Consider the following 20,978-nt stretch of genomic DNA (forward strand, 5'->3'; position numbering starts at 1 on the left):
TCCGTGTTTTGGAAGGAGGATGCGCAACCACGACGCACCACACCAAAGATAGCCTGATGAAGGTCAAATAGACCGAAACGTTGCTTTTTCAGTACGTCGGGCACTTGGTTGTCCTTCTCCTACGAACCTGTCGCCATGTAGGTGTGCAAAAGCCTTGCTTTTTATCCACTCTCACAGTTAAATGATCATTTTGTGTATAGACATAATCTGCAGCTTCTCAATTGACGCACATTTCCAGTGACAGTGACTCCTATGTGTGTGCATATCGCTGTCCCGGGTGTGGACATCTGTGTTAGCATGAACGCACTCATGGAGCTATTACAACTTCATCTCTAAAGGCACATTTCAGCCCTGCTTGGCTTCTCTGCTGCCTCTTTTCCAAATGCTTTTGATGGCATTTCAACATGGAAACCCTTGGCACACCACGTTGGACAATTTATGAGCAAGGCTTTGATGCTCTACAGGTAGCAGATTCCTGGGTGGTTTGGTACTCGGGACTTTCTGACGGGGGGATCTAGCAGAGATTTGCATGCCATTACCTTGTTGTGTTTGCACCAAGTTGGTGTGCTCTCATTTGCCCCTTCTACTCTTCACCCAATAAGAAATACAAATGTTAACTATACGAAAGCAGGGTGAATAGTCTGAGCCAAGACGGCAACATAGGGTCGACGAAGACAACGCCATTTCTCACTCGCTCCCAACTCTCAACAGAAGACACCTCAAGTTCTGTCTGTGATGGCAACTTCTCTGCCTGCAGGGCCCAAAACACATAAATTATCCCCCTTGAGACTTAATACTTGGCTAGCTGCACTGACGGAGATTTCATTAAACGATGCAGGCAAGCAGTTTCATCACTGTCCAACTGACATCAAAAAGGCATTTCACTGCTTCGGCCTCACAAGTGGCTCCAGTGTGCAGGTGTTCAGAATGATACTGGGGGAAAAAGCGACGTCAACAAAAGACCAAGTATGGAATTCTCCAAAGGATGCATAAAGCCATGTGCCACTTTTACTGCTGACCTAGTTAATTTAATTTAATTATAGGTCTGATGAATTAAAGTTAAAGTTATTCATGGTCAGAGAATCATGAATCTGTTTTTATCCCATTGTAGTTTTAATATAAATATTTAACATTTGAAGAGCACATAAAGCAAACCATATTGCAATACATTATTTTCTGTTACGAAATGTGTGTGTATGTTTTAAGTGAGGTTTTAATTTTACGTCACAAATTATCTACTTCATGAGTGTCAAAGCTGTCACTCCCATACATGGAATAATAACCTACATAAATTATTCAATTCATTCACAATTATTCAATAATGTGAAAATATTGCTTCAGCATTTCTGGGGGGGGGGGGATTTAAAAAAGTTCTAGTTCATTATTCAATAATATGAAAATATAGCTTCAGCATTTTTTTCCCCGGTGCGAACAGGGTAGCATTTAAAGGATCACCCAAAAACACTTCCCATTCCTGTGCATAAGATATAAACGTAGCCCCCGAAGGGCTTTGAGATCATCAAAAGATGGTTCAGAGATTAGTTCATATATAGTTGCATACCAGTCGTACTCTCTTCAGCCGCTCCTCTAGTTTCTCCTGCGCCTCCCTCTCCCGCAGCACTCCTTCCAGCCTGCTGATGAGATCTGCTGCAAACTTCTCCGGCTCCACGTGTACATCCTTTGGTATCCGGTTTGTGCGCTGCGTGGGGAGAGACATACTGTTAAGTCCCACATCATCATGTGCTCCCAAGGCATGGTCACTGATTGTGTTACCGTCGCCATCTTCTGAGCACAGAGGCAGTAAATTAAAACAAGTGGGTTGCGCACATCCAGTCCCTCGCCGGTGCCGGACATACAGTGTAGAAGAGGGAGAAACTCAGCTCCACAGTATTTTATTTATTTAAAATACCGACATTCAAAGACACAATGTTTCGGCCATAACTGGCCTTCATCAGGTGACAATGATGAAGGCCAGTTGTGGCCGAAATGTTGTATCTTTGAATGTCGGACAAAGAATATATGTAATTAGCCACCGACCCCCATCTGAAAATATGTTGTTCCAGGGACTCCCCGGAAGCAAAGATTTTAGTTAAAATGTTCACTCTGTAATAATATATATTCAAAGATTTGAGGCACATTTTTCAAAAATAGCAGACCTACAGGCTTGTAGATCTGCTATTTTTCAATAGCTAAAGTATACCATAATGCTTTAAAACACCAAAAGGGGTTCCCGCCCAAAATGGGTTAAAACTTTGCAATAACATAACTACGTACTGACGGGACACATCAATGCATTAGGTTGAATTACCTATTTACTACTGAAGTATATTTCATACCATACAGAGGAGAAATGTGCACGGCAGACATGAGACGAGATGAAGTTCCATGATGTTTATTTCAACGAAGTACAGCACAGCAGTAAAGCACAGCATAAGCTCACGCCAGCCAGTAAAGTGGCTGACGTCTCCCCATGTAGGCTTGCGCCCCGACTGACAAATGATTGTATTCTGAGTCACTACTTTAAGCACTCTACATTGGCGTGGGGTGTCGACATTTGTTTGCATATTATTAGTGGCAAGTGTTTGATCAACCAGTCTGTTCCTTCAGGTCAACAAACTCCTTTGTTATACATAGGCTAGCCACCGGAATTCGGCTCCAGGATATATCACCCTGCAGGCCGACACCCTCGTAGGTGCTAATCACCAAAAATAGGTCTACTGTAGTAGGCTATGCAAATTGCAAAAGGCAGGAGAACACAAGAACATTGTATAATTATGTAATCCCATATTCTTCATATCCCCCCTTGACCATCACAGATGGTCACATAAAAATATGGAACCATAATTATCTTAGACCCCCCTTGACCCCCAGCTTGACAATACATTCAAGAAACCAAAAATAACAGCATTACAGTACAGAATTCCCCAACATGGTTTTTCAAACACAGACATCCATACATATATGAATAATGGAAAATGACTAGCACAGTTAACTGACATTTAAACAAGACTTGCCGCTTTCAGCTCCTATTGTTACATAAGAGCACTTTTTTGATATGCAATAACTACATGTTTTACTATAAACTCTGCTATTCCAATGCCAATACACAGTAAATACACAATATCAGCCAAGTCACTCCGGACTTACCCTGACCAAATCACCCGTGGTGATACCCAAAAAGAAAGCATTGACGCGCCAGAGTTTGACCATAATAACACATATCTCTTCATATCTCTATAGGAAAATACCTCATTGACTCATAATTAGGCTATATGACTCAACTTATCTAATTATATGACAAACACACCAACATGAGGCCTATATTATTTCATGTTGAAAAACAAACGCGACGCACAATTTGTTAAACAGAGAGAAGGAAAGTCCATCTTTTCTCTGTACGAACAAAGGAAACTTCTTCTGTATGCTGCTCTTTCTAGCCTACCTCGAAATGTTCGTTCTGCTGCACGGATCAAGGTGAGAAAAAGTTCAATGCTGTTTTCGCTGTCCTCGTCATCATCTCTTCTCTCCCCCCTCCCAACTCTGTTTACAACAGAGATGGGACGAAAAGAAAAGCAAACATCGTCATCACAGACCCCTTTCTGTGAAGGCCCTCAGCTTAGGTCGGTCAATCGGCCACTGCTGCGCCGTGCTGCATCTCACAGCTCGCCGCCCGTGATTGCCGTCCCCGCGCCGACGTGATGATCAAGGCCTCCGTGTGGCTGTCGCCGCCCCATCGACCGCTCCGCAGCCCACCACCGTCCGGCGGCTGGTATCGGTCCCCGTTGCGCAACACTCCTCGCGGTGGTCGTCGTCATCATCCCCGCAGCGTAGACGAGATCACGGTCGGGTCCGCTGGAACTTCTTCGTCGCCGTCCACAAAAACTCCCCTCCACCGAATTAGACGGAAAAAAAGCCACTGGTTCTGTTTCATCTGACGTGAAAAAACACACCACCATGACCGGTTTCAGGCACCATCTGAAGTATATTTCATACCATACAGAGGAGAAATGTGCACGGCAGACATGAGACGAGATGAAGTTCCATGATGTTTATTTCAACGAAGTACAGCACAGCAGTAAAGCACAGCATAAGCTCACGCCAGCCAGTAAAGTGGCTGACGTCTCTCCATGTAGGCTTGCGCCCCGACTGACAAATGATTGTATTCTGAGTCACTACTTTAAGCACTCTACATTGGCGTGGGGTGTCGACATTTGTTTGCATATTATTAGTGGCAAGTGTTTGATCAACCAGTCTGTTCCTTCAGGTCAACAAACTCCTTTGTTGGTGGGCGACTGTGGCTCAGGAGGTAGAGCAGGTCGTCCAATGATCCATGGGTCGGCGGTTCGAATCCCGGCTCCTCCTGTCTACATGTCGAAGTGTCCTTGGGCAAGACACTGAACCCCAAATTGCTCCCGATGTGCTGGTTGGTACCTTGCATGGCTTCCGCCGCAATCGGTGTATGAATGGGTGAATGTAATGCACAATCTATGTAAAGCGCTTTGGATAAAGGCGCTATATAAATGCACCATTTACCATTTTTTATTTATTTTATACATAGGCTAGCCACCGGAATTCGGCTCCAGGATATATCACCCTGCAGGCCGACACCCTCGTAGGTGCTAATCACCAAAAATAGGTCTACTGTAGTAGGCTATGCAAATTGCAAAAGGCAGGAGAACACAAGAACATTGTATAATTATGTAATCCCATATTCTTCACTACCTAGCAAGTAGCAAGTTTGAAGGCTCAAATTTATTTTCATTCTGTACTGAAATGAATGGAATTTTGGCCAGTATGGTCCTTTTAAAAACCTTCTGACAAACTGTATTTCACCCTTTGAGTATTTGTTGCTCATTTCATACCAGTCACAAGTCACAAGTCACAAGAGGGAAAATTAACAGCCTGCCAAAACACAGCAACGATGTCAAGTCAAGTACAGATTTTATACCATTTATATTGTTGCAAGTGACTGAGCTTAAGTCATGGTTCATTTGCTGGGGCAAGAAAGGGGCAGGGTGACGCTTCAGAGATTTTACTGTAACAGACATTCAATCCATGCATCCTAATGATATGCAAAGTGTGTCATTTTAATTTGACTCCTGACTCCAAGGCCCCAATTAGGGTTGGGAGCTCTCCCTGCAAGACAGACAGCAAGCTGCAGCGGAAGGCATTGGAGGGGGGGGGACGGCCTGTCATGGAGGAACACTCATTTCTTCTGCTAGGCTTCAGCACACACAGCTTAGAAAAGCATCAAGCGGCGTTTAGACAGCCCTCTCTTTCACCATCAGCTATTCTTACACTCCATCACAGGCCCTGAGACACGAAGGGCTTAAACACACACTTCTGCAATGGTGGAAAGTGTGGAAAAAATAAGGGAAAGGAGAAGGGCAGAGAGAGAGATATAGGGTGAGAGAGCGAGATGTAGAAGAAGAAATACTGAAAGAAGAGGGAAATAACGAGAGAGAGAGAGAGAGAGAGAGAGAGAGAGAGAGAGAGAGAGAGACAGAGAGACAGAGAGAGACAGAGAGAGAGAGACAGAGAGAGACAGAGAGAGCGAGACAGAGAGAGAGAGAGACAGAGAGAGCGAGAGAGAAGAGGGAAATAACCCAAAATAACTTACCGGTATATGAGGTAGAGAGACTCGCCCATTAGCTTTGGCACTTTCGTGCATCTCCCGGCGATGCTGTTTGCGGTATCTGTAGGGTGGTACCCCATCTCTGGAACAGACATTTTCATAAAACATAAGTATCTGTAGGGTGGTACCCCATCTCTGGAACAGACATTTTTATAAAACATAAGTATCTGTAGGGTGGTACCCCATCTCTGGAACAGACATTTTTATAAAACATAAGTATCTGTAGGGTGGTACCCCATCTCTGGAACAGACATTTTCATAAAACATAACTCACGAATAAACAACGTTATTATTCTTGTCCCCCTGCAACATCAGTGGTCTGGCAGATTGTGGATGCCGTGATGACAACACAGTCAAATGGCAGTGGTCATGCTGGGTGTGATTCTCCTGTGCTAGAAGCTCTGGAGCAATTAGCTGATAATGGCCTCTAATCCATTCCACTTCAAACACGTTTTTCCTTTTCTTTTTTTTCGTGTGGCGGTTTTTGTGCAGTTGTGCAAGGCTTTGATGTTCCGTTCGGTACGATTCCCCAATGCCATCCCTGAACTTGGAAAACAGATTTGTTATCTTCCCTCTGCCAGAACATTTTTGGTCTGCTCGCTCTCAACTGAAATTGAAGTTCTGCCAGCTAAGTAAATCCTGATGATTTTTTTTTCTTTTGCTTTTCATATCAAACGGGGGGGGGGGGGGGGGGGGGGGGGGGCTACACATTTATGTACAAGAAGAGACAAAGAAGCTCTGCTTTCTTTGTTCCTAATGAAGAACCGAGACAAAAGAAAAACCTGAAAGGAATGTTAAACATTGTAAGCTCGACTGAGACATCAATACAAAGCGGCTTCTGCTTTCTGAATGACGACCATATACTGTATATCTCTTTATGTTGTGAGAGGAGGCCATTCTTCCACTATATGATGAATGAGGATAACGATTAAAAAATATTATGAATCTGGCGTTATACTATTGAAGATAGTACCGATGTTTTGTGCAGTGTGTGTGTGGAAAAGGAAACACATCGGTCGATATACGTACACACTGCTGTCGGTAAGGGAGAGTGTGTCTGCATCACTGGACATGCTCTGCTGCTCACTGTCGTTGGCACTGGTGGCCGGCGCTATAGCGAAGCCGCTGTTGACATAGTATGGGTTGACGGGCTCCCTCCATGGTGCATGCCTGCAAAACAAACACGCACGCACGCACACACACACACACGCACACACACACAGAAACCCATTGAGGACCAACAAGCACGGTAAAATCCAGTGTTCATTTGACTCCGAGTGAAGAAGAGCGTTAACAACATAGCAACACACTACTATGGCCAAGGCGAATTAGGTGATATGATGATAAATAAATTGAATTAATGAAAAAACTCTACAAATGTTCTCCTTGGAGCACAGGTCTTGATGACATGACTATAGAAATAATGTTTCACCGATTTGCGTGATGTTTGGACAGAATCTGTAGGAGTAATAAAGAAATGTTGCACAAATCAGCCTGCTGGTGGCACTATAATAGGCCAATGTGAAAAGGGTGACATGTTTTCCTCTTCCTAGTGGGAATGTGCTTGCAACACTTCATTGTAATTGGACGCTCCATTCATGATTTGAGGCATTTTGGTAAAAACGAGCCACTCCTGCAAACTTAAGATAAAAGGCAGGCAGATGTGTAAATTGCAGGGAAGAGGTTTTGCCTTGGCCTCTAGGGAGTGTGCGTGCAAACTTTCACACTGATTGCTCCAGTTATAGGTAAAAAACAGGATCAGAGCACAGCTGTTATAGCACCAATGTGCGTGCAAAGTTTCACGGCAATCAGACCCTGCGTTCATGAGGCATTTTGTTCAAAACGGAACACTACTGCAAATGTTACAATCTTAGCCAATCAAGATGGAATATGAACAAGAATCACACCCGTGTGAAGTGAGGGGCGATTTTATCATCGTACATAATCATCTCATTCCGGCCAATCAGAATTTGCCCTCCTCACCTTCGTCTTCAATGTTTATGTTACGCAATGTTTGTTTACACGAACACAAAAAATTGTCCATTCATTGTCAAAGGGATATAATGATTGTGTAGCACAAAGTTTGTGTTAGCATACACCAAAAGCTGGACATAGGGAGGGGCTATATCGCCCCTCAAAAATCGGACAGATGCGTCCTGAACACATGACTATAGAGATAATGTGTACCAATTTGCGCCGTGTTTAAACAAAATCTGTAGGAGTAATATACAAAACATTGCACTCTAGGGACAGTGGTAGACTCTATAGGATCCATAGTTGCATTTCTTTAAGCTTCTCCCTGTACATGAATTATAGATCATGGGAGGTGTCTTCTTCACCTCACCTCTAGTCTCTTCACAACATGTTGCTCTTTCACGGCATAGTAACATTAACCATGTACTGAATATACGCACCTTATATACTTTGTTGCACGTCAATAGCGGAAATAGCCGACCTACAAGCTCTGTAAGAGCTTGGAGATTTTCGCCAAATGTTTGCCTACATTTACCTATTATGATATGCCCAGAATATTGAAGCTAGAGTTCACATGTTTAACCACTAAAACTCTCTAGACTTAGTAATCCGGACAACGGTTGGCTCTGTACTACAAGTAAGACGCGCAAACGCGTGAAGCGAACGCAGCTCGTGTGTGTGTGGTTGTGTGTGTGTGTGTGTGTGTGTGTGTGTGCTACAGCTGCGCCCTGTGTGTGTGTGTGTGTGCTACAGCTGCGCCCTCTGGTGGCGGGCGGGTGGTGTAACAGCGGGACAGACACACAGACAGACAGACATTCAGCCCTTGCTGTCATAGTAAGTGGCTCACTGCGTTCGCAATGACCACTTTCTTCGGACTACACCCAGAGGCGTGCACAGATAGACACTAGGGGGTGCTAGAGCACCACCTGCCCTTGCCCTCTGGACAGCAATGTGCCCTTTTGGGGGGGGGGGGGGAACAGTTTGGGGTGTATTGTTTGCTTGTAGATCTATTTTTGTCTAATATTCCCCCCAGAATATGGATGCTAGAGGGTTCAAGTGGTTAATGCAGGAGGTACTGAGTTCAAAACAAAACCTTTGCTTCTGAATTTCTGACTGCTTTTCATTAGCCAGACAGTTTCTAGCTTAGTTTCAGACAGTCTTTGTAAATCTGCTCAAGGAATGCCTTGAATTATAGGAGCTGAAACTACAAGTTTGCTTTGAACAAGTATCTTTCTCTTCTTCGACAGATGGCCGAGGCATTGTTGTGTGTAGTAGATAGGATACTGCCAGTAGTGGGTACTGAAGCCAAAATGCTGTGTTGCTTACCGTGTATGTGAGGAGTGAGGATGCATTTTCACACTCACTTGTAAACCTGTTATTCAAAGTATAACCATTTGGGTAATTGGCTCATGAATCGAGGGGGACACGTTCAAGTGTGCACGTGTGGATGCACGTGCACATCCGTGCTGTACCGTACTCATGCGTGCATGTGTAAAAATACTGGCGTTGCGTGAAATAACCAATGCACCCTTTGGCACCAGACCGGACCAATCACAACACCGGTTTCATGCATGGGGAATGTAAATCTGTAAAGCCTTGGGCGGTACTTCCGACAAATTACAATACTACCACAAGACACTCAACGGGTCTGTCTTGCCCAGGCCGTGGCGTAACGGTCTGGGCACCTGACTGGTAATCCAGTCGCAGTGTGCCGCGGGTTCGACTCCCGAGCCCGACACGGCCTTTACTGCATGTCATCCCCCCATCTCTCTCCCGTTTCCTGTCAGCCTACTGTCTGTCCCTTAAAAAAAAAAAATCAATAAAAAAAGGCGTAAGCCGCAAAAAAAAAAATCTTATAACGGGTCTGTCTTGCCCAGCGTGGGCGCTAATTAGGTATTTAGAAGACCACTTGGCGGGCACTGGGTGAGAGAGGACGGGACTACCTTTTTTGCAGAGCCTGGATTTCAACGGGCACTGATGGCTGATGGGACGCTTGTTTTACAGCATAAGCCTTAAATCTAACCCTAACCTCAGTAAAACTATGCCTAAAGCTAAAACTAACCTGTAAAACGAGCGCCCCCTCAGCGACCATCGACACCCAGGCTCTGCAAAAAAGACTCTCCCGAGAGAGGACACCTGCATGGTGGCAGGAGTCGCAGAGGAAGACACAAAAAACAGAACCAGATGGAAACGGATGATCCGCTGTGTGGTGAACCCGATGAGAATAAGGAAAGGAAAGCAGAAGGATGGCACTGTTTCTAAAAAATGATGGCAGCGTTGATCGATGATAGCAATGACAAATGTGCTACTCGCTTGGTTGTACAGACAGGCTACACAAAGTGTTGCCGCTGCCCTCTAGCGGAAGAATTGGTTAATGCTCTATATAGATTAGACGTAAAGTACAAGGGGGTATGTGGGCAAATATCGAGAGCCCCCCCGTCTCCCTCAGTGAACTTTGTGGGAGTTCATTTAGGCCATGAATGGGATGAACACTTAAAAGTGTCTGCACTCATCTGTGAATAAGCAAAGACTGTATGATGTAGCCAGATTGCTCAACCCAGTAAGCCACTAATAATGCTAACTAATTGTCGAGTCAACCAAACCACGCACATTTGAGCCCTAAGGCAGGGGAAATGTCTACCCCCCCCCCCCCAAACAACAGGCCATATGCTATTACCTCATCTAATCTTTTAAAAGTGATCTGAAAGACTATATAATGTCCGCAGTTGTCTGTCTCAGATACGACTAATGTCGAATTTAGTTTAATAAAAGCCCAAAGAGTAACGCCTGAAAGGCAATAAAAAAATTAAGTGTGACTTTCTGCAATTCCAACCCGATGCTTGATTGATGAAATAATCATTTAAAAATAGCCTCAAGTGTGCTGCGTTTACTAATTACATTTCATCATGTCCAGGGCCATTAAGGGAGTAGTACATTGATAAGTGAGGTGCAGTTATATAGATTTTGGCAGCCAGAGAGAAATCCGTGTCTTAAATGCTGTCACATATAACGCTCAAAATGGCAAGAGGCAAACTCATCATGAGAGGGCTGAATTAAGTAACATGAAAGCCGTTGAAAGTCCCTATTATTAAATAGTCTGGAAATTAGCAAAGCAAAAACTTGAAAGCTAAGTTGTCCCTGATACCTGCTTTTCTGGGAGGGAAGGAAAAGAATTGCTGCATCTTAAAGTCAAGGTTTTTCTGACTGTTGTGCAAAAAGTAGGTCAACTTCTTGGGATAGAATAACTCCACTGCACCATGGCAATGGTCTTGGTGAACAGTGTCTGTGCGTAAAAAAATAATAATATTAATTAAGAGAAAAGCACTAAAATACTTGAGCTATTTTAAATGCAAAATCTTTACCCACCTCTATGCCAAAGTTAAATCAAAATAATTTAACATCTTCCAGTTCCATTCCATCACAGCTGAAATTTATTTGGTGAACTAAAGAATCTGTGCATGCACTTTGAGAGAGGGATTATTTTTTGCACAGGCAGCAAATGACAGCAGTATGACAGTATCATGTCACAACAGTTGTCAGGAATGATTTATAGCAGTTGGAGTATTTACTTTTAGTTTATTTTGGTTATCAAATCACACAATCTGACTATTGAATATAACACCTGTGTGGTTACGGTATATTAACCATGGCATGGCTAAGTAAGAAGCGTATTGTCTTTGAACAGATCTGTGGCCCTTTCCATACGTACACTGGTGTGTGTGTGTGTGTGTGTGTGTGTGTGTGTGTGTGTGTGTGTGAGGGTGTGTGTGTGTGTGTGTGTGTGTGTGTGTGTGTGTGTGTGTGTGTGTGTGTGTTTTTTTGTGAGTTTGGGAGTTTCGTTCACGCATTTTTCTCCCCCTGGTAAACTCCGTCCACAGCAAAGATTGTTAAAAAATAAAAAGTTAGTCTTCGGCTGCCCACGTCATAGTATGTTGCACAGTTTTTGCGTGATGTCATTTCCTTGCGCCATTAAAGCCCATTGTTTACATCTTGATTCCATCAAGGTAGACAAAACGGTGCTCATTAATAGGCCTACAGGACTGTTTACAAGTATATAAACTATAAATTCACAGAGGAACAGACGGCACCGGTTTTATTCTGGTAGTGACCTGTAAAAAGGCTATAGGTAAAGAAAGAGAGAGAACATTAGGTACTGATAGGCAAACTGGAGCTTTGATGGAATGCATTGGAATGCCAGGTGGAGTTGGCAAGTGAATGAAACACACTATATCAGGGGTCCTCAACTAGAAATGTTGAAGGTCCACAAATATTTTTTTGAATAAGACCGAGGTCCGGTCCCATGCGCGGCGTCCATCGGAGAACGGGGCTCTATGCCCGTTTAGTATGGTCAAGCCAAGCTTATACAAATCAGATCGCCTTCCACCCAACCAATAATGGGGTGCAGAGTGCAGGCCCGGAGTGGAACTCCAAATCAGGCCGGGAGTAATACGCCCTGGCAGGCCACACTGCGTGCGCGCACAGCGCGCGCCAGAATTTTGGGGGCCCGTGGGGGACATTTTGGGGGCCTTTGCAGCAATTTCACATGAGAAATGTACCATCTGATGTTATTTATATTATTAATAAAAAAAATAAAAAAATAAAAACTTTTTTTTTTTTGGGTGGTCCACAAAGAGGTGGTCCGCGGTCCGGTCGCGGACCGCGGTCCGCCAGTTGAGTACCCCTGCACTATATGAATGATCGCAAACTTCGTCAAAGTAGAGAGGCTCGGGCCTCAAAGTCAGCATGTATTTACGTAGCTGCAGTGGGAACTCTATATTAGAGTTGTCCCGATACCATTTTTTTCAGACAGAGTACTTAATTTTTTGTACTCGCCGATACCAAGTACCCATACGAGTACTTTATTTTTGTCTGAGTCATAGTGAACTCTATACATGGTTATGTCTGAGTCATATTGAGGGCGGCCTCCAAGGGCCGCAGTGGTCCACCGACTGACCGCATTACACAAAAATCTGACATTCCATGAATTATTTAGAAGTAGTGAAAGTAGCCGATCTACAAGCTCACAGCGCGGCACGAAGTGACGCGTTGTGAGCTTGTAGATCGCCTATTTTCGTCTAATTTCTCTTTTGGGTCATGGGCTAAAAGATTTGGGAAACACTGCTGTAGGACACCACCACCATTCAAACATAGGCTGACAACAAACCATCCGCCGGTCTAGACGAATACAATTTGAAACGGTTTTCAAATACACTCCAAAATCATTGGAAATTCAATTAAGAAAAAGAAAAACGTATTCTGTACCAATAGTCCTTTTTGGGAAATTGGCAGGGAAGATAAGGGCCCAATAAAGAGTCATTGTTGGATTGATAAATCAGCCTACTCCTACTGTCTATTGTCAGAGAATAGCCCAATTTACAGCCAACATAAGTCAGAGCAGCATCTTTCCAAGAGATTATGGGTGTATGTTCACATAAATCACAGCTCAGTACAATTTGGTGCTGTCATGTGTTATTGACATGGCAAGGAAAAACTAAATGCTTTTCCATTTCTAGTACATTTATATTTATACATTCTGTTTATAGATTATTATATTCAATTACTTAACATGATTACCCATGACTCTGGAAACATGCTTATTCATCAACAGTGGATTTTCTTGAACTTTCCTCAGTTGTTTACTCCTTTATAACCAAACAGGTTATAGACTCCTTTGTATTAAAAAATTGTGATGATTCAACAAATTGATCGTAGTGCCTTGTGATACAGAAACTACAGTTTAATAAATCTTACACAATGTTTCCTTTTGTTCCTTGGCGGACTCAACACTCGAGAGTTTCCAAACCGTTGAATTGGTTTTACCTTTCTTGTTGACCAAAGGCTCTCTTTCCGTCATCTTGGCTCGAGTTGAACTAGACATGCCACTAACTGAAAGAGAGTTTGGGCTATCGGGGAGGGGCAACAGGAATCAGCCGGACAATCAGAGCGGCAGGGGCGGTATTGCAGTCGCTGTATCGCACTGTTTTGTGATGAAAAGAGAGTTGAGCCAGAAGACAAAGCTCTCTGTCTACCGAGCAATCTTCGTTCCTACTCTCACCTATGGTCATGAAGTGTGGGTCATGACCGAAAGAATAAGGTCGCGAATACAAGCAGACTAAATGAGTTGCCCCCGCGAACCGACTACGGATAAGCGGTTGAAGATGGATGGATGGGGAGGGGCAACAAAGTGCACCGTTGTGAAGGAAAGGTGTGTTGTTCTGGATTGATCGCACAAGAAAGACACAACGAAAGCGTCGCTGTGAAACGGAACGCCACACAATAAACATTTTATCTCTGTTAGATCGCTGGAAGACAAAATCATAATTGAGACGTTGCATGTTTTCAATTATTTTTAGGGCTCTTTTGAGAAGCCCCTAAAACCAATGCACACTTCACTTAAGTCAACAGTGTGATATCTGTGGCAATAAACACAGCATCCCCATCGCTGCAGCAGTGCAGTGGTCTCCTTGGCCCTAGCTGAATCAGCAGAATGAGGTAGCCCTGAGGGCAGCCGAGTCCCTTTCATACCCTTCATTTCATATTCCTGCCCACTTTTTTTCACCTACTTGTACTGAATCGTCTGAATGACACACTGGAGGGGGGAGGGGGGGATGTGTTGGTGATGAAGTCAATGTCACATAACATTTGTGTGTGTGTGTGTGTGTGTGTGTAGTGGGTATCTTTGTTGAAACGACAGTTTCATTCATGACTTATTGACCATCACACTCATAACCTATAGGTCAACTAGAGCATTTCTGCCTCTGGCTTTCCCTGCTATACTACCTGGCTGCCTGGATTGCTTTCTTTCGATGTTGCCTCGTGAGTAATCTATTATAGAGCCCGGCCGATGCCAGCATGTTGAGTCTCGGATTTGGAGTGTCCTAGTAGACGAGTTACGGTTTGCTAGTCTAGTGAATGGTTCAATACAAATAATACATACAATATTTTGCACCAATGCGTTGCTCACACTCACAGCTGAGGTAGATATCTCAGTAATAGATGCACAATCAATAAAAACTGAGGCAAGGAAGCAACCAGGTGCTCAGGAGGTGTGCAGGTATAAGAAATGTAAAAATAGTAAAAAGGTACTCCTGGGATCAATCGGGATATAGAACAACGCAGAGATCCGGGCACACTTAATGTTAAAAAGGAGGAAAACTTTATTCAACCAACATGTTTCGACCTATACGGTCTTCATCAGGGCTAGAAACATTAAGTGTGCCCGGATCTCCGCTTTGTTCTAATCAATAAAAACTCTTGACACTTTGAACAGCATACTCTTCACTCTCTGATATCAAGCATAACACACAACCCATACACTGATGCACACTAGCCAATGCCATCCAATGATCCAACAGAAGACTACCAGTGGTATTGAATAAGAAAGGCGTTTCCAGAAATGGATGAATGAATTGCTATAGATTTGAAAATATTTTGTTGTGCTTCATGCCAATTGTTCATAACATTTCAAGGGAGATCATTCATGTTATATAGTTTATATCTCTTATATGTTTAAAGGTTTACTACAATGTATGATCTGCATTTATAGGCAGTGCATAGCACCATTAAATCAAGGCAAGATTGTCTTCCACCTTTCCTTCCTTTTCTGATTTATAAAGAAAATCACCTTCAAAAACCATGGTCACCTACAGAAAGATATGTGTATAGTATGCACCTATGCAAGTATGCATATTGCATACTACAGTAGGCTACACATACACATAAAAGCAAGCAAAGGAGGTTCCTGTAACCTCTGACACTTTCTCACAGATACACAGCCAGCACAGATACTTAAGAATTTCCTCCTGTGTTGCTTAAGCTGTCCGTTGTGCTACATCCAGGCTCTTTTCATCTCAAACTTCAGGCAGCACTCATACTGAGAGGTAGGAAAGGGCTGTAGGTGCGAGCGTGTGTGTGCGTGTGTGCGTGCGTGTGTGCGTGCGTGTGTGTGTGTGTGCTCATATCTAATTCAGCGCTTGAAGAGTAGCTGGGTAGTTAGAGGCTGAAGTGAATGCTTTTAGATGGCTGGGAGGATTTACCTGTACTCTGGAGTGTCCGGGAATCTCTTCGTGTTGGCAATGCGCTGTGGCGTCGTCTCCATTAGTAACTTCTGTGTGAGCCTGTTGCTAGGCGTCGGATCGCACTCGGGCAGTTCCTCCAGCTCTTGGTCGCACTTCCACTCCTCATCTTCATTTAATGTCGGTAGATACCCCGACAGAATTTTTCCATTCCCAGAAACAGAGCTCTGATCACTGTACAACTTAGGGCTCTCTCCGCCAGTCCTGGTGTATTCCAAATATATGTCAGACTTGAGAAATAAAGGGTAGGTGTTCTCCTCTATCATAGTCTGAATCTCAGTCTGAGCCTGGTCAAACATGGCCGGATCAATGTGTAGCTTCATCACACAGTCTTTAATGAAGCACTTTGTGGGTGGCTTGATCTGTCTGGAGACAATTCCATTGTTGTCCAAGATATATTTCTTATAAATTGCTTTTGCCAGTTTCAACTTCTTCTCCTCGTTGCCCTCATTGGCCTCGAGTTTGCGGAATCCGCTGCATGCAAACCAGAAATCTAACATGTCTGCACACTCCTCTTGCTTGAGGAACGTCCTAAACAGATGGATGCCATCCTGATCGTCCAGAAGTGAGTGCAGAGATTCTGCCCACTTCAAGTAGGGTGGCGTAGGGGAAGCACTGCCCTCTGGCTCATAGCCCAGGTCCAAGTCAGGCCGCCTGGGCGTAGCAACAGAGGCCTCACATTTGAGGATCTCGTTCTTTGAGGAATAGACACCGTTGCCGTACTGGCGTCCATCGCTGCACACCAACACACCTTCCTCCCCGGGGACTGGGGGTCTGGGGGCATCCTCAGTAAAGCTGCCTCCCAGGTGGTCCACTAGGTAGCCCCCCTTGTCGCTTACGCTCATAGTCACAGCGTCCATACGCCACGTCCCCGTGGAGCCCACACCGCACAACAATTAGATCCAGACCTCTACTTATGCCACTGCGAAAAAATGTCTCCTGCAAAGGGGGGGGGAAATACACAATGAGATGCAGCTTCATTAAGTCATCCAAATGCAGCCCAACTCTTAGCTTGTTTTCAATGTACCGTAGTGCGTAACAATACAGGGTTACAATAATACTGTCATAAACCATGTTAAAAGTAGAGTAATACTACCCGATAGTGTGAATTAACTGATTACTGCAAGATCTTAGTAAAACACTGAAATGTATGTATTATTAATATGAGGTACCAGACAGCATCAACACATGAGACCTTGTAAAGTAAGCTACACAATTCTGGAGAACTAACAAGCAACAAGCTGCTGGAAAATACACCCCAGGAGCAACATTCACCTCACTCTCAGTCTGCATCACAATAAATCTGATATGTAATATAACGTGTAATAATTAGGTTGAACCTTATGACGCCAGCTGCGCCAATTAACACATACAACCGGTGAGTGTTATGATTTATGACCTCAGCTGCCTGACTCAGTGACAAAACATTTATCTGCATAAGCATATTGATAACCATGACACAATGATTGTTCACTACCGTATCGGCTCATTTTGTTGTCTTTGTTTCCATAATCTGCTAGGGACGTCATAGATCCACTGTTCTTACTGTATATATTTCTCTGTGTGTGTAATAAACTCCAGAAGATATGTGTAATACTCCGTTGTCCGTTGTGTTGGCATATGTTCTAGTCCGCGCCTGCGACTCGATGGATCCTCACCCACCACCCCTTGGTTTAGATGGAGACTTCTAGAGACCTTACCCAAATCACAACAGTGAGCACCACATAGTCCTACCTATATGGGGCACACAATTGACAGGTGCAAGGAAGTTTTCATATGTTCAGTTCGGGTAGGAGAATGTTGTCCAGTTGAAGCTCATAGAAAAGTGGAGAGATTTTTAACTAAACTGGGTGACAATAGCAGCAATTGATTAGGCTATTGGGCGAGTGCACTACACACGCACGCAGCGCTGTAACGTTTAATACCGCCGCGATAACTCACCGACAGAGGAGGGTATAGTGATCTATGGCTGTCTATATAGAATACGTGAAATGTATGTAATGTCACAGCCAGTGGGGCAGTCTACGGGCTCATAAGGATGAGATCCCTATCAGACATTTGAAAATAAATAATACAAAATACTACATAAATAAATTCCGGTTTATCGCAAGTTTTGAAGAACAACCTATTCTTATAGAATTGGCTTTTTTTTTGCTTTATTATAACGAGACAGTGGAAAGTGACAGGAAATCAATGGAGTGGTGACCTTCAAATACAATAAAGCTTCGGTCCTCAACCCAACAACACTGAACTAGGAATAGTGTGATCATTGATGCTGTGACTAGCCCCACATGTGCACTCAGTCCCTACGCTCATTCTGTAGCTCTGAGAGGAAGTCACACACAGTTACCAATGCATTCCACTGCGTTTCAGAACAGGCGCATGGTTTCCACTAGGAACGTTGCTTACCCTTTTCTGCACAGTGTATCCAAAAAAAGGTTCGATAATGAGCTGAACTAATTTTACTTTATTTGTGGACAAGAACATCCAAGCATTAGCGCCTCCCCTGGTCGAATGTCGACAGACTGAAGTCAGTTGGAAAATCTATCTAATTCCACATTCGACCAGGGGAGGCGCTAATGCGCACAACTACCTTAAAGAACATGGAAGTGGCTCGTTTCAACCCGTAACTTGGATTTTCTTGTCCGCTAATAAAGTAAAATTTGTTTAGCTCATTATCGAACCTTAAAGGTCTCCACACACCGAGCGCAAATTCGGATTTTTAAGCTGCGTTTCTCCATCGGTTTTCCGAAAAACGCGGCCGGTGTGCAACCACTTTTTGGATACGATATGCAGAAAAGGGTAAGCAACGTTCCTAGTGGAAACCATGCGCTGGTTCTGAAATGCAGTGGAATGGTAACTGTGACCTCATCTCGGAGGCGGAGTTACAGAATGAGCATAGGGACTGATATGGGGCAAATGCTGTATATTTTTACACTACTACATCAATCACTTAATAATTATTTTTTCTTTACATTTTGAAATTAACTGTGCGGCCCCAATGTAGAAATAATTTCAAGTTTAAAGTCACTTCTAATTTAGGCCACGCCCACTTACGCCATTGTCCAATACAGGTACATACATTTATTTCCTAATTAATTAAACCTACTAATACCGTTACCTTTTCCCAACAATATAACGCACGGACGGACACATGCACACGTGCCACTGCATTGCCCAGTTGAGAGAGTTCTGAGAATCAGTTTGCCCTTGAATTGGACCGTTTTGATCCCCCTCCCTTCCCATTTCCAGATCCACCCCCACGCCCCCCGTTGCAGTCAAAATGCTATGGGATAATCCCTCCGGTTGAGATAGCACTAGCTTACACTGCATGGATTTCCGATTCAACATTCTTTGCACGGCTAAAATAAAATGTAGTAGGCTACTGTACTGTACTGACCAGACCACGCGAATAACATGGGAAGCCCTGGCCGACTCACTACCAGCCTTGAAGTATAACTGAAAATGACACTAGATAGAAACTGCCCGGGGACAACAACAGCGATCCATGCCAGCATGCCTCCTCGGACTGTATATCTACAGCTGTGTGTGTCTATTGTTTATTGTGCATGATCAGACAGTGGTTGTGTTTCGCAGGCGACCTGTGTGTGTGTGTGTGTGAGAGAGAGAGCACTAGCAGGCTGTAAGTACACTACAGCCGTGTCTCCTTTGAAGTGAGCCTCTCTCACATCACATTCATGTCTTGGCCTCTCCAGAATGAGCAGAGCAGAGCAGCGGACTGGCGGCGGTATACGGGTGGGGGAGGGGAGCCAGAAACAAACTCCGTACACACACACACACACACACACACACACACACACACACACACACACAGTCAGCCAGCCCAGCCACAGCCAGGCCCTTCAGCAGCCGACCGACAAGTGCACAACTTTGAAACACTATTTACCTAATCGTTCCCTCCTATTATCCGCGCGTATGGCCGTGGTGTAACTCAATGAACAACTAGCACTTTTAACGCACATTTTGCCCTCCGTTACGAGGCGCAGGGAGAGAGAAAGATCACACTACGATTTCGGATTTGACTTACAGCAAAAAAAAAAAAAAAAACGATGGCACATATCTCCCGACTACCGCAATCCCAATCCCTGAGCTGGGGAAGGAGGAAAAAAAAGTGATCTATACTTCACCTGTGAAAATCTTCTTGCCGCTTTCGGGTGCATCGGGAATACGAACCGACACGGGTCACTATGAATAGTGTCATAGGTGCGATTTGCAAAGAGTTTAAAAATAACAAAGAAAACAGTCCGTTCTCCACCTTTCCATGGCTGCTCTCACTGTCTGTGTACTAGCAGAGGGCTGTGGAGCAGATGATGCACAGCGCCTCGCGTGTTCACAGCACACATTGCCTGGTCTTTGAAAGAAGGAAAGGGAAGGAAAATATATATCCTTGTACTTTTATTTTTCTGATTTATGGGGTCGAGAAACGCACACACAGGTGACGGCACAGTGGTCCGCCAAATGAACGTGTATACGTGCATATAGGGCTCTGGCGACGCTGTTACCCAATTTAGCCCCGTGTCCTCATTGTGTAATTACAGTGGAAAATAGTTTCACGCGTCCTCTCGGGCCAGTTTGTGAGCAAACGGCGTGACATTGAATCATACAGCCAGCAATGCATTGCATGCTGTTGTCAGGAACACAATGGGCTACACATTGTGTTATACTATAGTCTAAGACGATATCCCAATGTAATGACTATGGTACGGTTGCTGTGCCTGTTCATTATAACGGTCGATCATGTGGTAAATTAGAAATTATGTATATAATTTGTGGATCTATATTGGCTTTTGTGGTTTTAATAAAACAAACATATGAATGATTTTGATTAGATCAGGCTTAGAGATTGGAGCCCTTGGAAAATAATAGACTATCATATCGACTGACTGTAACATTCACTTAAAAAAAAATCGAAATAATTACAAATAAGGTAATTTTTGGCGGTTTAATAAAATCAGGGAAATCATATGGCTAAACCAAGATAACGGTACCGAGTTCTTGGACCCAATTATGTTTTATTATATTAAAATTATTAAAAAAGATAGCCTAACAATTTCTTCAAGCCTAAGCAGCATATACCTGCATGCATCACATTGCATTAATGGATATAGGCTTATACTCAACGGTGTAGTAGCATGGTAGTAATGTAAGGGCCACACACACGCACATGCGCGTGTGTGTGTGTGTGTGTGTGTGTGTGTGTGCAAATATGCAATAAGCCTATATCAACAACTGAAATGCCTCCTTTTAATCTGGTATTCTAGTGTCTATACTAA

General features: G+C 43.8%; 1 protein-coding gene across 3 annotated transcripts in view; it reads right to left on the reverse strand.

Moving 5' to 3' along the window:
• Nucleotides 1–19,971, reverse strand: part of axin1 (axin 1) — a 34,308-nt gene extending 14,337 nt beyond the window's left edge. For all 3 annotated transcript variants that reach the window (XM_083779677.1, XM_083779678.1, XM_083779676.1), the window contains exons 1-5: nucleotides 19,833–19,971; nucleotides 15,646–16,623; nucleotides 6,665–6,805; nucleotides 5,621–5,717; nucleotides 1,562–1,699 (exon numbers count right to left, since the gene is read on the reverse strand). In XM_083779677.1, the coding sequence (XP_083635803.1) occupies nucleotides 1,562–1,699; nucleotides 5,621–5,717; nucleotides 6,665–6,805; nucleotides 15,646–16,544 (1,275 nt within the window). In that variant the 5' untranslated portion in view covers nucleotides 16,545–16,623; nucleotides 19,833–19,971. The remainder of the gene's footprint in view (nucleotides 1–1,561; nucleotides 1,700–5,620; nucleotides 5,718–6,664; nucleotides 6,806–15,645; nucleotides 16,624–19,832) is intronic.
• Nucleotides 19,972–20,978: the final 1,007 nt, after the last annotated feature.

The sequence above is a fragment of the Protomyctophum parallelum genome (genome assembly GCF_964188405.1).
Source record: "Protomyctophum parallelum genome assembly, chromosome: 13".
Taxonomy (NCBI): Eukaryota; Metazoa; Chordata; class Actinopteri; order Myctophiformes; family Myctophidae; genus Protomyctophum; species Protomyctophum parallelum.